At 36.7% G+C, this 18,239-nt stretch overlaps 1 protein-coding gene across 1 annotated transcript in view; it reads right to left on the bottom strand.

Annotated features, from left to right (window-relative positions):
* Window positions 1-1,989: 1,989 nt before the first annotated feature.
* The window catches only part of LOC132303146 (uncharacterized), a 32,173-nt gene continuing 15,923 nt past the window's right edge, over window positions 1,990-18,239 (bottom strand). The window contains exons 6-12 of the mRNA XM_059800273.1: window positions 17,808-17,845; window positions 16,300-16,535; window positions 14,962-15,055; window positions 14,684-14,874; window positions 4,783-5,002; window positions 3,146-3,313; window positions 1,990-2,440 (exon numbers count right to left, since the gene is read on the bottom strand). Of these exons, the coding sequence (XP_059656256.1) occupies window positions 2,286-2,440; window positions 3,146-3,313; window positions 4,783-5,002; window positions 14,684-14,874; window positions 14,962-15,055; window positions 16,300-16,535; window positions 17,808-17,845 (1,102 nt within the window). The 3' untranslated portion in view covers window positions 1,990-2,285. The remainder of the gene's footprint in view (window positions 2,441-3,145; window positions 3,314-4,782; window positions 5,003-14,683; window positions 14,875-14,961; window positions 15,056-16,299; window positions 16,536-17,807; window positions 17,846-18,239) is intronic.

The raw sequence follows: 18,239 nt of genomic DNA, 5'->3' as shown, positions 1-18,239 counted from the left end.
GATAATATATTATATATAAGTGTAAAATATTTTTTGAGACAAATATTTACAATTTATTTTATATATATATATATATATATATATATATATATATATATATATATATATATATATATTATAGATAATCTTATTAATTATTATGCAATAAATATTTTATATTATAATATATCATATCTATATTATATTATATGTAAATATTATATTATAACTAATTTATAATATTATAATATATTAGATATTTTATTACATATAAGATATATTATTAATTTCTGGAAAAAAAAAATTATTATTTAGCATTTTTTTTTATCTATTATAATATATTATGTGTTAAATATATTAGGGCGAATTGCAAAAAATCCCCCTTGACTATTAGCCAGTTGCGAAAAACTCCCCTTATGAATATTTTTAGCAAAAAACTCCCCTCAACTATCCCATAGGAGTATTTTTAATTGATGCTCGTTTAAGTGATTATTTAAGGGAATTTTTTGGATGAAATTACTCCCTTAACAAATTATTTTTGAGACAATTTATTTATTTATTTATTTTCTCTCTCTCTCTCTCCGTCAAGTAAGGTATGTGAAGCAGCAAAGAAAAATTCCAAAAATAAAAAATAAAAATGGAAAGCCAATAAAATCATAGTTAAGCTATGTATAATTAATCAAATAAAATTGAGTACAACGGCACAGGAGAGAGAAGATCCATCATGGCGTTGGAATAGAAAATGGAAAAATTAAAGAGCTCAAGAACTCCTTCAGTGCACTTGATCTTTAGCGACCATTATAACAGTTAATTATTTTAAAGGAAATAATTAATAATTTGTCATGTTTTCTAAGTTCAATTTCGTTCTTTTCCTTAATCGAATTATGCTACTGCAAAGTAAGTTGGACTAAAATTTAGCAATTAAAAAGTAACATAATTTCTTTTTCAAATCTGAATTTTTTTTAAAAAAATTTACTTCGAGAACACGAATATCTCAAAGTAACTTTTTGAAACGAAATTGTTGTAGTTGATGTACTCAAGTTAAAGACCTAAAAATTTATGAAAGTTTTTAATATGAAAGGACACCGTTGCCTTCCATTCAATTAACAGGAATCTAATTATAAAGGATATTTAAGTAAATTTAGTTTGAGAGAAATACATTTATCATCCATCATATATTGTTTTGATTCCATCACCTACTGCTCGAAAATTGTTTTGATTCCACAATTGAGTTTCTCAATCTACTGTTAGCTTTGTGTTTGAAGAAATGAGAAAGCTTGCTTGACGCAGAGAGAGAGGAGAGAAAAAAAGAATAAAATTGTCTAAAGAATAATCTGTTAAAAGGTAATTTCGTCCAAAATATTCCCTCAAACAACCACTTAAACAGACATTAGTTAAAAACACTCCCTTGTGATAATTGAGGGGGATTTTTTGCCCAATATATTCATAAGAGAGGTTTTTCGCAACTGGGTAATAGTAAAGGGAATTTTTTTACAATTTGCCCAATATATTATAAATGATACAGAATAAAAAAGTTGTCTGGTAAAAGATATATTTTGAACTAATAAATTTGTTAGGAACACGGATTCTATCCTCCTCGAGAAGCCCTAAATCACTCGCGAGAAACCCTAGTTCGCCCTTATCTACTCCTGTCACAGCTGTGGTTTTCCAATGCAATGAAAACTTCATTAGAGAATTTCTCATAGCACATTCTTTCTGTTTACAGATCCCACCGAGTACCATTAAATCAGAATATAAACGTATATGAACAATAATATTTCATTTTTGAATGACACTATAAAATTTTAAATTAAAATCTCAAATTGAGAAGGAAAAAAAAAAAAAAAAAGGCAAATAAACGAATTTTGTTTATTAAAATTGAATATATGTATTCTGATCTTTGGGCTTGTTTTACTAAAATGGGTAAACTTTAGAACACAACCAACCATAACGCTTACACTTCCAGCAGATCATAGTAATGGACTCAACAAAACCTAAAGAACGTGAAACTGGAACATTCAACAGTCAAATACATTCAAACTTTTTCCTTAGAAAAACATTCCCAATGAATGGACATTCCTATTTACTTTTGTCTTATAAAACATGGCCTTGGTACTCTCCCAACAGAAGATCCGAAACCCAAGAACCATTGTAGTCTGTGTTAACCCACTGTAAAACTGTTTAGAATTCCAAAAAAAAAAAAAAAAAAACATAATGAGTATCAAAACCTTAGGAGAGAAATCCTCCCAAGTGAATTTCACAGGCTGTGCTGTAATACATTTTTAAATGGTTCATATCAAACCATCTCAGTTGGTCTTCTTCTCGTCTTCTTTCAATGTTGTCACATCTGTACTAGTGGAGGCCCCATCGTCATCCTCGCCACCAAAACCAAACTCGTTCACCCGCTTTCGGTCAACTGGATAAACCCACCTCTGATATAGATATATCAGAAATATAACATCTGCAAGGTAGATCAAGAGACAAAACACATTAACAAAAGAACTGTACAAAGTCGAAAGGAATGGCCATATAATTGGAGAAGAAGTAACCAAATTACAAAAAATAAAAATAAAAAGATTAAAGATGTACAAGGGTAGTAATTTTGCTGTAACCATCACCAAAAGGGGATTACTCTTGACATTAACATAAACATAAATTTTCTCCAGTAATTTGCAATTCTATGGCTCAAAGGGTGTGACAACTCCTAGTCCCTCATTTTTTGTCTCTGCAAGCATTAGAAGGTTTAGAGGTAAGACCCAAAAGACATTTCATTAGTCTTGATTCAGGGTTTCTAAGATCAAGGACTGAGGGACTTGTCACAGTTAGGAATGTTACCATCGCCTACGTCTATTCAACCACGGCATACAATAACTTGTTTTCATTTATTCTTAGGATTTTACAGCTTCTGTACAGTATGCACAGTGCATAATTTTGGTTGGAAATTAGTTGGCCGACTAGGGGTTCAAGTCGGGATAAATAAGAAGAAAAAATGCAGAGGCTGCCACATTACTCTTGCCTTGCATCAGTAACTCATTCTACTTTAAAACAGTTGAAACTCCAAAGTTGTTCACAGCAGTAGCCCACTCAACCCCACATTATGTCATGTCAAAATTTAGGCATATGACAATTATCCATAAAGAGATGCCAAACTTCGAGCTTAACTCACCGTCACGGAAGACAGAAAGACGATGCAGTATTGGCATCTTTATGACGAATGCAAAGAGATCATCAATGATTGTATTAAGAAACTTGTAAGTCATCTGCCTCCAGGGTAGATGAGCCACAGACTTCAGCTTCCAGTTGATGAACAATTGAGGGCACATCATAATGAAACCTGCAACAACAAAGTAAAAAGAGAACCAACAAATTATATTATTAAGATTCTACCAACAAATTAAGTATCTAGCATAAAATGTAGCAATCTACTTGAATCGAGAACCTTGATGATCAAACTGATTCTTAAAAATTTGAGTTTCACCAACGGGTCAGTGGCCTAGCGGTATCAGCATCTTACCCCCCAAAGGGAGGTCAGGGGTTCAAGTCTCAAAAGAGACAAGTGTATGTGAGTACCAATTAGGAAAAAAAAAAAAAAAAAAATTTTGAGTTCCGAGTGTATACAAATATCTAGTTTCCAAGTTGTTAGATTCAATAGATTATTATCTCTTCATTAAATTATTTCAGCGAGTCTTCATACAGTTACTCTTAACACCTTGTTTATATTGAGGGGATTAGAGGGATAGGAAAGGGCAGGAGAGGAGAGGAAAGGAGGAAGAACATATCTCATTTTTGTTTTGGAAATAAGGAGAGAAAAGACAAGGAATATGAAGGAGAGAACCAAACCCCTTTAATACAGTTTTACCTTTCATCTCAAAAATGGGAAAAATTGGCAGGAAATGAGATCTATGCATTTGTCCGTACCCACACAAAATAAACAGTCATTTTATTTCTTCTCCACTATCTTTCTCCGAACACAATTGAAAAGTTAAACCACTATCTTTTTCTTTTCCCTCAGCTATCCAAACACAATGAAAAATTAACACTCCTCTCTCCTATCCTTTCGTTTCTTTTATAATTAACGGTATCATGTATGTTCCTTTCCCTCCTACTTATCCAAACACACCATAACTGATAATCATAAAAAGAAAGAAATCAGAAAGAATTTCTTAAAAAGATGATTGATTAAAAAGCCAACTTTTGAAGCCTGGCTAAATAACTGCTTCCTTTTACAAAGCAAAAGCATTTCAAGTTCTCTATCTTTTTACAAACACAAATTGAAAATTCACCACTATCTTTTCTTTTTCCCTCTTACTTGTCCAAATACACCATAACTGATAGTCATAAAAAGGAAGAGATCATATAGAATTGCTTGAAAAATAATTGATTAAAAAGTCAACTTGTGAAGCCTGGCTAGTTAGCTGTTCCTATTACAAATGCGAAAAAAAAAAAAAAAAATGAAGTTCTCAATATCCATGCTTTAGGAAGCTTCCTGTGATCTGCTAAATCTATGTTTCATCATGGAACAGGAACTCGATATTCTTGTCCCATAAATATGAAACAACACATATGACCAATATATAAAATGTAGCATGTTTTAGAATTATGGAACAAAGATGAAAGGCTAATCAATGCAGAAATGACTATAGAAGTGGCATGAGATTCTGAAGCAATATCCTCAGTTAATAATAAGAAAAAAGACAGACAGTAAAGAAACAGAAAAAAGAGAACACAATAACAGCAGGAAGGAAAGATAACAACAAAAACAAGAGGCTTAAACAAGATGATGGGAAAAATTCAAGGGCGTACCAAACATGTAAACACAGCTTGTTAGTGAAGAGAGAATCCAAGAGTACCAGCTCTTGTGGCGTTCATACATGAGAGAGTATACAGAGGAGCAGGCAACAAGACAGAAGAGCACATAGGACAAATACTTCATTGCAAGATCATCATACTCCTTTGTCTTGTTCCCAGCATATGACTCACGGTCTCGAAACCTCAACATTGGTATCCGTCCAGATCTATCAATCTGGAAAGAAGATGGAGAGATTAAATTTTTGTCAGAAATATGCTTTGGAGCACCCACACAATAAATTAAAATTTTTGTGAGCATGATAAATATGTAAATTGAGAATTCATGTTCAGTGTCTCAGGCAATCTCAACTGAACTATTGCAGCCCACAAACTTTAGAACAACACATGCAACATGCTTATGTAAAACTTTTGCCAAAAAAACCATTGCAAATGTATATAAAACCAAGCCATTCCATTAAAAAACCATTGCACATAAACTGGTGTAAAAAACAAGTAATGATGCATTCAAGTACGAAAAAAAACCTATCTGAGAGAATACAATGAGAAAACAGGAACACTTTTATGAACCATGATATATAAAGAAGATGAGAACTTAAGGATGCTAATTTAGCGCACCAAGCTATGCTACACGTGCAGAAGAGAAATATTCACAGTAGAAATATAAAATACATCCAAGTAAACAACTGAAGCCATTCAAGTCAAAAAAACTTTATACCAACATTTTTATTTCAGCAAAATGATGATTCCGCTATGTTGAATAATATGATCCCTTAAGTTATTGTTAACAGATAGTTTCTCACTACAATCCACATCCATTTCACCCCTCCAACTTATCCCAGAAGCGCCTTCAATTTGAGCCATTTCACTGATACTAATGCATCATATACTTTCTTTACACATTGACACCATCACAGCCAATTCTCTCTCATCTTGTACCTAGTTCATACTACCACCAAGTTTCACAAATAAATATATTTCAAATTCTACTTTCTTCTTCTCTAGTAAATGATGCATCTAAATATTCTAATGCAAGATGTTTTGATCTAATGGACACAATGTTTCTTGCTCATTAAAAAAAGTCTGCACCATAAAGCATAGCTCCATAAAGTGGACAAAAAATATTTTAACATTTGTAAGATTAAGGTCCTTATATATGCAACATTATAATCAACTTACTGACCACTAAATATCTTTATGAACCATATCGACGCAATAATATAGCTTGACAAGGAAAATGGGGCAAGCACTACTGAAAATCCTCGAGTAATCTTAACCACAAAAAGAACCAACTTTTAGTTAGGGCCATCCTCTGGTGCCCCTTCAAGGATACACAATGGTTGCCAAGATAAGACATAGATAGGAAACAATATTTGTTGCTTTCAGGACCATCGAAGGCAACTTGGTTCCCCATATTGACCCATTACCAAGTGATTGGATGTCTCCAAATAACTGGACGTCTCACAGAGCGACTCTCAACAAGGGCGTTGAGACTGTTCAAAATAAAAAAATCTTTTTTGGATTAATCTGCCTTTACTAAAGACACCACTACTGATATAACATCTTTACCCGGCCAAAGCCCTTCTTGCTCAAGATGGTGATGAAGTTCTTCCAGAACGGTCCTTCCAATTAGGCGTAGGTGACCGCTTACCCTTTCCCTTATCCCAATAGCAGGGAGGTAGACTGGTAAGAAAGCCAACCACATAGGGGGAACGAATCCCGAAAAGCTCAGCTTTGCAGAGCGGACCAAGGCAACCACAGGGATTCATGGTGCCAGAAAAGGAGGGTTTGGTATGCAAGCTGAAAAAGAGCTTGTATGGTTGCAGGCTCATAGACAAGTACAAGGCACAAAATACAAGCACGGCTGAGCGGGAGTTGGACCAGCGGGCAGACAGAACTCATATTCCAGGCTTTCTCTATGCCCCGGTTGCCTCACCTATGGGCAAAGAAGGGGCAACCTCCCACGATTATATGACCAATCATATATCCCATCTAAGCAGAAGTTGTGTTGAAGATGCAAGGTACAAAGCACGCTAATAGAAAGTCAGGCTCTCCTCATAGGAGTGATATGATCTTTTCCTATTAAGGCAACCAACCACTCGGCTGTTGTGAAAGACAGCGAGAGAAGATAAAAGACCATCCGGCCGGGAAAGAAGGTTTTTCAAGTAGTGGTCGTCCAGCTGAGTCTCCTGCAACAGGCCCAAGAGGAAGAATTGAGATCTCTGAAAGACTCTGCAGCTCCAGCCGAAGAAAGGAGTTCGGGCGGGGGATCTTGTCTTGCCATCTTTTGTTGATGAAAAAATCAAGTGCGTGCTTTCTAGAATAAACATTTTCCTTGCAAAATTGCTCGAAGGGCAGATCCTCGGAGTAACTCTATACCAACCTTTGCTTTGTAATGACTTCTTGCACCTTTTGGAAAGCCAGGAGAACGATCGTTCACAGGGGTGAAAGTGCCTCAACAGGGCCTTATTATGGAAAGGAGAATCATGAAGGAAGACTTTGGAGAAAGAGCCTTGTTCGGACCAGAATCTTGACCCTTGGCTTGCACTTTTGGCAAAGTAAATAAGCTTTATCGTGTTGACTTTAAGATATAATCAAATCAAGAGTAAGTGATAAAGAAGAAGAAAAAGAGAAGAAAGCGGATGAGAGAAAAAGAGAGAGAGATGGGGAAAGAGAGAAAGAATGAAAGAATAGTTTCATCCTTCCACCACATTCTATTTATAATAAGAAGTTTCAGAAATTATACATAAGCCCCAACATTATATAAGTAATAACAAATAAGCCCCTGACAACAGTCCCCCTCAAGCTGGTGAAAAGATATCTATCATGCCCAGCTTGACTAACATATTTTGCAAGCAAGTCTTGCCCACACCCTTAGTCAAAACATCAGCAACCTGATCATGTGTGTTGACGTATAGAGTACAAATCAGCCCAAAACAAAGCTTTACCTTGATGAAGTATCGATCGACTTCAATGTGCTTTGTCCTGTCATGTTGAACTAGACTGAGGGCAATGCTAATAGCAGCCTTCTTGTCACAACACAACTTTATTGACTCGCGAATAGGATAACCCAACTCACCCAACATCGTACGTAGCCATAACAACTCACAAACTCCATGTGTCATAGATCTAAACTTAGCCTTTGCACTTAGACCTAGCAACTGCAGACTGTTTCTTGCTTCGCCATGAAACAAGATTACCTCCAACAAATGTGCAATATCCTTAACAAATGTGCAATATCCTTGAGTAGTTCGTCGATCTGTCATAGACCCGGCCCAATCAACATTAGTATAGGCTTCAACACACAAGTGGCCATGACTGCCAAACAATATCCCCTTACCAGGTGAACCCTTGAGGTAGCGAAGAACATGATGAGCTGCCTCAAGGTGAGGTGCACGTAGAGCATGCATAAACTGGCTAATCACACTAACAACGTAGGCAATATCCAAGCACGTGAGAGATAAGTAAATCAGTCTCCCAACCAATCGTTGAAATCTACCCACATCATCTAATGGGTATCCATCTACATCATTAAGCCTATAGTTCTGCTCAATGGGAATATCAATAGGTCTAGCTCCAAGCCTATCGATACAAGAGGTTTGATGGACAATCCCGTTATCAGCAAAAAAGGAAGCAAAACCACCATACATAAACTCTCCTCCATTATCAAATCGACGGATTTTGAGGGGACAACCAAGTTGAGTACATACCATCGTAAGAAAGGTTTTAAAAACAGAATGAACTTCATATTTGGTTTTCATAAGATAAAACCAAGTATATTGACTAAAGTCATCGACAAACACGACAAAGTAACGAAAACCAAGTAACGAAGTAGTAGATTCAGGACCCCACACATTAGAATGAACAAGCTGCAAAGGAGTTGTACTTTTATTAATCCTAGTAGGGTAAGAAAAACGACATTGTTTGGAAAGAACGCATGTTTCACAATTTAACTCAAAAGATTCAATATAAGCAAACTAGGGAAGCACATGCTTCAAAACAGGAAGAGGTAAATGACCTAGTCTATTATGCCATCGCATTAACAGATCTTTATTGACATTACAATTCCTAACACTAGATTGATTTGCAACATAATAAGAAGTTGGACAAGCGTTAAGCAAATACAAGCCATTGTCCTCAAGTCCACTTCCAATCGTCTTCCCCGTATCCAAGTACTGTGAAACACACAGTGTGATGGAAAAAAAGTTACACTACAATTCAAGCCTTTTGTAATGTGACTGACAGAAAGGAGGTTATTGGTAAACTTTGGGACATAAAGAACAGAGGATAAGGTAAGATTAGGAGAGGTAGAAACTATGCCCTTCCCCGCAATGGAGGTGAAGGTGTCATTAGCCACTTTAACCTTATCCTTACCAGAACATAAATTGTACGAAGAAAAATCAGATGCCATACTAGTCATGTGATCAGCGGCTCTTGAATCAATTATCCAGGGTGGCCCACCACATAATGTGGAAACCTGATTTGCCGAATGAGAGGTACATGTCTGAGCGAAGTTAAGAGGTGGAAATGGAGGAATGTTGTGCTAGTAGATGTCGGAGAGCATCAAGTTCAGCCCCGGACAAAGAACTCGATGGCCTTAAGGAGACATGACCAGTAGAAGCAATCTCACGCTTTGTAGTATGTGCCATAGATAACCCCCTAAATGGACCAAGCCTTGGCCTAGCATTTGCATGAGCAGGAGCTGAAGTGGGTTGACCGTGGACTCTAGCATGTTTCCCTAGTGTGGCACATACGCCCACAGTGATCACACCTCAACTTACTCTTGTCATCCTGTTTCCCTCCTTTTGGAGGATTGGGCTTGTTCCATTGTTGTGTGGCAAGGGCAGACCTCTCAGACAATGGTACTTCTAGCTCAGGCTTAGTGTATACAGGTGCAGACATATCCTTCATTCTACTCTCCTCAGCTTGGATATACGAAAACACATCTCTAACAGAAGTAGGGGATGGATACCTGCTGCCTAACACTTGTACCCTGGCATACTCGTATCTCGAATGCAAACCACCTAAGAACTCATAGATTCGATTCCGTTCTACCATAGTATGAAATGCTTTAACATCAGCTGCACACACAGGTATGTAGTCTTGGTAGTGATCTAACTCTTCCCATTTACCACGTAAAGTGTGGTGATATATAGCAAGAGTTTGGTCTTCCTACTTGAATCTTGAAATCTGTTGTTGGAGTTCATACAATTTTGCAAAATTACCAACCGAGGAATACGTCTCTTCCATAGCCATCCATAACTCTTTAGCTGTTTTCACAAACAGAAACCCTTCCTTTGTTGATCTGTGGTTGCATTGACTGCAACAACGACGTCATAACTAGTGCATTATTTGCACTCCACTCTTTGAATTCAGGATCACTCTTGGAGGGATACGTCACAGTCCCTTCAATATGGTTGATCATCCTACGACCAATTATATGCATACGAGCAGATTGAGCCCACTCCATATAGTTTGTCTCATCTAGCCTAACAGTCGTAATACAAAGGCCTGGATGGTGATCACTACAACCTCCCAATACTGGAGTCAGACTAGGAGAAGACCCAGCTTCTTTTGAAGTCACCTCTGAGCAAGACATTTTATCAAACAATTTCTGAGTATACAATCCTCACAAACAAAAACAGCAACAAAATACGTACAGAACCACCTCTCTAACACACAAACTTCAATTAGAAAGATTACCGTCTTCTGAGATGGATAAAAAAGTGACCACACATTCACCAAACAAACCCTAGAAAGCAACAAAGTATACCATACCATAATAGCGAACGACAAAGAAAAAGCCAATGTTGCAAAATCCAAGGAACACGTAAAACACACCAATCGAGACTACAATAGATATAAAACAGGTCCAGAAAAAAAATTTACTACTTCCTTGCAAACAAATCCCATCCTGGAATCTCTTCAAAATCCTTCACACCCACTAGGGTTTACATAAACTTGCCCTAGGGTTTCAACTACACACCTAGAGCTTTACAAACCATGCTCTAATACCATGTTGACTTTAAGATATAATCAAATCAAGAGTAAGTGATAAAGAAGAAGAAGAAAAAGAGAAGAAAGCGGATAAGAGAAAAAGAGAGAGATGGGGAAAGAGAGAGAATACTTTCATCCTTCCACCACATTCTATTTATAATAAGAAGTTTTAGAAATTACATATAAGCCCCAACATTATTTAAGTAATAACAAATAAGCCCCTGACAACAAATCTAGCTCGTGAACTCAATCAATTTAATCACTTCGGTTCGGTCTTTAATAATTCCATTCCAAGTCATCGAAGTAAACTAGCCACCTCTTGTCTTCCTTAGGATCGTACTCCATTGCCAAACTCCTCTTTAGTTAGTGTTATCGGCTTGGGAACCATGGAGGGCAGATTTCCGATAACTCAGTTCGTAGTTCGATCAAATCCTTAGGGGCGTTAGACTATGGTACATGGTAATCTTTATTAGATTACCATTTTTGTCCTGGCTCAACACTCGGTTGGTCCGAAACCCGGATCATAGGCTTGTGCATCCACGTTATTCTATCAACAAGAATCTCACGAACAGAAGAAAAGACTGTCCCACTGGCCGAAAGGCTCAGGACAAAAGTCTATGGAGGCCTATTGCGGGCATGTTCTTGAATATTAAAAATCAGATTGCCCAGAGTTTTATGGATCAGTTCATATGCAATCAATTCCTCAGTCAGCAATACATTACCCCCCGTTGAACCTGCAGATCATACATTATAAATAAAATAGTAAATAAAATCATACATAAATTGTATGGAAATGGATAAATGTTGAGAATGTGGGGTTGGGGAAACTGCCATCTCTTTTTAGTGGTATGGTTTCACCCTCATCAAAAAAGAGTTTTAAGCCCTAAAAACTGCCTTAGATCATCACTTGTTTGTTCTATTGAAAGATTTTCCTCCGCTGATTCCTCCACTGATCCTAAGGGTTTCTCGGTGCTATTTGTGACTTGTTTGGGCCGATGGTGTGTTCGGTAGCATTGTCCTTGCCTTTGCCGTGTCTTTGGCAGTTTTTTGTTGACTTGTTTGGGTTGGCGGTGTGTTCAGTAGCATTGTCTGTGTCTTTGACGTGTCTCCGGCAGTTTTTTATCGACTTGTTTGGGCTGCCGGTGTGTTCGGTAGCATTGTCCTCGCCTTTGCCGTGTCTCCGGCAGTTTTTTGTTCACTTGTTTGGGCTGTCGGTGTGTTCGGTAACATTGTTCTTCGTCTTCTCTCTTCTCTTTTCATCATTCACACTCGTTGTTACTCGTCATCTTAATGGCAAGTTAGGTATTCGTGCTCCAACTTGAGGGGAGGTATTGAAGATTTAATGAAGGAATCAGTGGAGGAAAATCTTTCAATAATTGATGTAGTTTCCAATTATTGAAGATTTGATGTTACTAGAGGAATCAATGGAGAAAAATTCTCTTTGTTTCCTATTTTCTAATTCTTTCCATTCTCATAATTTTTTCTCCTATATAAAGGAGCCTCCACCATTGTATTGTATATGAATTGAGAGAGTATTATAAAAATGATGTACCCCTTTAGGCTCTTTGTGCCGTGGATGTAAGCCCTAGTGGTTGAACCATGTAATATCTATGTGTTCTACTTGTTTTATTTATCTCTTCGCTTCCGTTTTATGTTTTACAACAGATCCTTTATTCACTATTTGATTAGGACCGGGGACTTCATACCCTAAAGTTGCATATGCAAGTTCCAGCCGAAGTAGGAGATCCTTCATATCCATACAAACAAACCAGCACAGGTAGCAGTGGTTGCCTTTACGATTATAGGGGCCTGGGCTCGAATTTCCCCTTTTTGCTACTGGCCCCTTATACTGTTCAATGTTCACCAACTATTTGTCATAATAGTATAAGCCTGCCTGACTCACTTTGAATTGTGTTTCTAAGCTTAGGCAGTTCCATGTTGCTTACAGCTTGCCTGCATTGAGCTATTTGGTCTCGACTATCTGCTGACCGGTCCAACAAAGACCTTGTCTTACCCACTCACTAACTCTTCATCGTTTGCCTCACCTCACTGCCGATCACCACACTCCTTATCTACACTAAATGACCGTACCGTATGTTCTTTTTAGCGAAGAGCGACCTTGACCGACAGAACCAACGCCTTATCAGGGCTCAAAACAAAGCCCAGCAATTGTCTTCAAGGCTTCATGAGCTCGCTTCCATGGAAATTAAGAATAAAAAAAAAGTGGACAAAAATACCAAGTTTTAATCAATTAGTGAACAGAAGTACGTGTGATGATATGTAGCCATTATTTGGCCACATCAGAGAAAGATAGCGCTGCACCTTTTGATTTAATTCATGTTGACATTATTAAGTCAAGGGATGGAAGCAAGGCAGGCAAGAAAATTCATTGATCGAGGGAAGCTCGCCTCCTTCGAATGAATCGATGGTACAGTCAGGTCTATGACTAAAAAGTTGTGCCTGTAGAGCCTCCCGACAGCTTTTACGTATGATTAACCAGTTGACCCCCTTCCTAGAGTGCCATCAGGCTGTTAGTCAATACAATGAGAAGCACACATATTAAGCTATGTCTTCCAAAGCGTGTCCGGGCAAGCACTATTGAAAATCCTCGAGTAATCTTTAACCACAAGAAGAACCAACTTTAAGTAAGGGCCATCCTCTGGTGCCCCTTCAAGGATACACAATGGTTGCCAAGATAAGAAATAGATAGCAAGCAATATTTGTTGCTTTTAGGACCATCGAAGGTGACTCGGCTCCCCTCATCGACCCATTACCAAGTGATTGAATGTCTCCAAATAACACTATTCAAAGATAAAAATATGCAGTTGCTTGATGCCAGAGTCAGATAAAGGAACAACTGAAGTTCTTCTCAAACTTTGAACCCAATTGCCCTATTATAGTATTAGCCTCTTGCACGAAGATAGTGGCTTCTTGCTCTTTGTCAAAATATGACCCTTCAGCTAGTTTATCACCAGCGGGGGCATCATATTAACAAATGACAGTTGTCCTCGATCAGAGGCGTGCGTATCCCCATGACACTGGGAAGGTATTTGAAAAACATGTGTAAATCAATTAGGTCTTGGAGGCTTTCAGGTGATGGATAGCTTCCTCCTCATATACACCACATCAAGCATTCTTTCCTTCTCCAGCTTCCTTCAAGGCTTTCCATTTACGAAAATGTTGTCACTCCATGTATCCCAACCTTAGCTGTGTGTGGATGGTTCCCAACTCAACAAATGAGTTAGGAAACTCCTCCCCCCCTACCAAATTTTCAGCACAAATTCCAGAGCTACTGTTCAACCCTGACAGTCACATTGGTCTCGAGATATTCAAGGTTTACTGAAAGGTCCTAACATGCCTAAGAACTTGGTGTTTTTCATCCAGAACAAATCAACACAGGGTGCTTTCTCAACCCTGATGTGTCAACACCAAATGAGGGGATTTCCCTTCTTGGTCAACTCGACTTGACTCGGAATAATGATCTCACAAGGGAAAACCAAAAAATGATGCAAAAGAGCAAAACCCAAAAACTAAGTGCTCTATATGTAGTGAAAAAATCGTCATTAGGAGAAAAGCTGAAACACCCCCTCCAATGATTCCACACAGTATTTACAGTGATTAAGGTAACACCTACACAGTAGGTTTTTTTTGCACTTTACCCTTTAAAAAACTACTACTTCTATATAACCCACAATCTTTAACATTGATATATCTCTTGCAGTAATGGCTATTTTATTTTTGACAATGTCCATAAAACTGCAAACATTATTGCAAACTAAAAGATAAAACAAATAAAAATTCAAAATTCAGGAAAAAGAAAGAAACGCCAGCAAACAATTCTCTTTAAGCCATTGATACCTTAAAATCTGCAAATAGCTTCAATTTGTAACTAGAATATTACCTCAATGTGCATGGCTTTCCCTATTTTCCAGAACTCAATGCAGCAACCAATTCCAGAACTCGCAAGTATCATCCATGAAGTATCATTGTCAAGTAAGTAGAGGAACACAATGAGCTGACAAATAAAGCTCACAACAACTGACTTTGCTGATAATCCTTCCATAGACTTGTTTTTGTTCCAAAACTGGATATCTGCACGGGTGACAATGATGAATAATATCTATTACACTATAATTTCCATAAATAGCATCACACAACCGACATAGATAGTTGTCATACCATTCTTAAATGCCAAGAAGTCAAAAACAGAATGCAGCAATGAGACCACCATGGTAATCACCAGGAGGACAGGATTTCCCTCCAAGAATACTCTCTGAATAAATGATCAAATAAATCAGAGTTCCAAAAAACAAGAAAACAAACAGGTTCTGCACACGCACGGTAGCTGAAAGAAGCAGGGAAAAAGCAGGACCAGTATTGAAAAGAGCCAAAAATAAAAAATAAAAATAAGTACACAAAAATTACATTTTAAGAATCTTTAATTGTTTCACGTATTCTAAATGGCAGTGAGAGTATTAGTTACAAAAATATAGATAATGCTGCTCTCAGGGACATTCAGCTGCTCCACAGAAACATAAATTGAAATATACATACAAACATACATATATATATATATGAGAGAATCAACCATTACATATCTGAATTCTGAAATTCAACTATATGTCCTGTAATTACTAAACCTAAATATTCAATCAGCACCAACACTACTTCATCCAGCCGCTTATCCATGTAATTTCCTTCAATTCTTCTTTAATTGCAAGCAGCAAAGAAAAAAACAGTTCACTGAATGTTTATTTTGATGTGTAATACTACTTGATAACACAAAACATCATAACTCCAAGAGTTGGTATACTTGCGTAAGTAGCCAAATCTGGAAATTATGAATTGCCAAAAAGTTATTATACGTAAATAACCCTAAGAGAGACAATTTTTTTTAAAAATAAAACTGAAGACCTTTTATTCTTCCAATTCAAACAATATTATTTGCAGCATAAGCAAATATGATTTCAGCAGCAGTAGTAGGTAGATTTCAAGACCATGCTTGCAAAAAGGGAAAAGTAAAATTAATTTCGATTGAAACGGGAAGTATTCAGTTTCTATGGCCTCATTGAATAAACAAGTCCACACAGAAACCTTGCAATGAAAAATCTCTCATAAATTAAGGTACTTGGTTAAAAAACATGTGTTGAAATGACCAACCCCCCTCCTTCAAAGAGAATTGTAATGTTGCTGGAGCTTGACGATTGCTTTAAAAACGTCAACTATCCTGCAGTCAACTAGGCTGATATATCTCATAGTTTTGATTCTTGAATATGTCCTTTCATTTTGCTATTTATTCTTACACACACACACACACACACACAATGAATTCTTTTCTTTTTTATTTTTCAAAAGGAATCAAGAGTTCACTCAGCAATATCATATACTTGCTTGGGATCCAAAACACAACTTTGAACTGAAAATTTACAATACTTCTGACTTCAATATTACTATTCACCCAACTTTTTAAGTGACTATGCCAAAGGGAATTCTGAGACTAAGATAAGATAAAAGCACCTTAAGTTCATCAGCCTCGCCTTCAAGCATGCTTCCGTAATTCCGGTGAACCTGAAAGGATTGATCGATCTGCAGGAATAGTTGCCACTTGGTCATGCTTATGGGACCCACCTCTAGATTCAGTAGCAACTCCATCGATGTCTCATTGATCGGTATCAACTTATCTCTAAGTAACCAAAACTCGTTGAAGAAAATGGTAGGATAGTAGTTCCCTGTACTCGGCTCAGTATTCAAGTCTGCGAACTCAAGTTAAGAAAATCAAAGCCAAATGGCTTTATAACCCCATGTTTTGAAATGCAGTTGGAAACTATTTATAGAATACAAGTATATATGGAGGGTAAAAATAAGCTCTCCAGAAGAAAACAGTCGCTTCATGAACTTGATGAACTCATGCATAATATAATAAAATATTACCAAAAGAATAGCATGCTTAAAGATTTATACTATCAACAAAGCTAGAGAACATTCCCCTGTATACTTGTATGCATAAATAGGTAAGCATACTTCCAGGCTCACTGATAAGATCTCTCCACAATGTTATTGACAATTTAGATTAGATGCAATTACTGATAATGGGTTATTTGAGCATGACACTTACCACAAGGAGTTTTTATGTTGGCTAAAAAAAATTTAATTACATAAGACCGATATGACTTCAAATACAGAATTTTTCACTGGCAAGAAGTACACACACACCCACTTGCCCCTACGGGGACATGTACCCCTTCTACTTTAGAAGGCAAGGAAGTACCACTAAGCTACAGCCTTTGGTGGTACTACAAATACAGTATTTGGAGTGTGCCAAATAAATTGCATAGCATTGAATTAAAATAGAAAAAATAAAAATTACCATATGCAAGAAAAAGGAGTGAGAGAATACATAGCATTGAATTAAAATAAAAAATAAATAAAAATTACCATATGCAATAAAAAGGAGTGAGAGAATACTCACATGTGTATGCCTTCACTATTCAGTATCATAGAATTCAGTCAACCTAAATTTTGTCGTGGAAAATTTCATTATGAAAGGCTGAACAAAAGCTATCAAAAGATCATTCATGGGTCATGACAAAAAAAGGTGAAGTTTAATGTGATCTTTGTCCCCGGATACTAATCACAGAGAATGATCTTTGAGAATTAAATTAAAAGACAAATGGAAAAAAATTTACGAAGGGTACTAGCTTTAAAAATTCAAAATAAAATACAAAAAGAAAAATATATAAAAAGAAAAGGAAAAGTTGGGCCAAAATGATTAAGCCCAGACGTACACATATGGTAAACTAATGCAAATACTGAAAGTGAGAAAGAAAGCCTCACACATAGCAAATGTGTAAAGTGTACCCATTTGTATTTTAAAGAGGGGGAGAGGGGGGGAGGGAGGGAGGGAGAGGCAGAAGAGAACTCTATTTGTTGATTGGTTGTTATTCATAAAAACTAATCATCCAACAAACTTATTTAGCAGACTTTAAATCAATCAAACTAACCAAACAATAACAATTCAAGGATACAAGGAGCAATATTAGGTGGAATGGCATTATGGGGATATCTGCAAAAAGTTACAAAGAATTAGCAGGTTCACCAACAATGCATCTCATAAATAGGAAAAGTAATATGCTAAAAAAAAATAATATCCAATGTTTAAGCATCAGTGTATGTGCAAAGTAACTCACCATCATAAAAACAAAAACAACATGACAAGCTGAATGAGCATAATTTAAGTATTACAAAGACTATCTGAGGTAGAAATATACAAACAATGTTGAAATATTGCATCTATGAAAGATTCACTGATTCACATCATCATCCTTCCCTTAATCCCATATGAACAGGTTCACTGATTCACTAATAAATGTTAATTCATTAAAATATTGTATCTATCAAATCTCAACACATAGACCGTATTTTGTGGTACAGTGCTTATCATTAAAATATTGTATCTA

Source organism: Cornus florida, unplaced genomic scaffold (genome assembly GCF_030987335.1).
Source record: "Cornus florida cultivar Cherokee Brave unplaced genomic scaffold, ASM3098733v1 CherokeeBrave_3.0.0_Hap2_Chr04, whole genome shotgun sequence".
NCBI classification, from domain to species: Eukaryota; Viridiplantae; Streptophyta; class Magnoliopsida; order Cornales; family Cornaceae; genus Cornus; species Cornus florida.
This window is presented reverse-complemented; position numbering and strand designations above follow the sequence as displayed.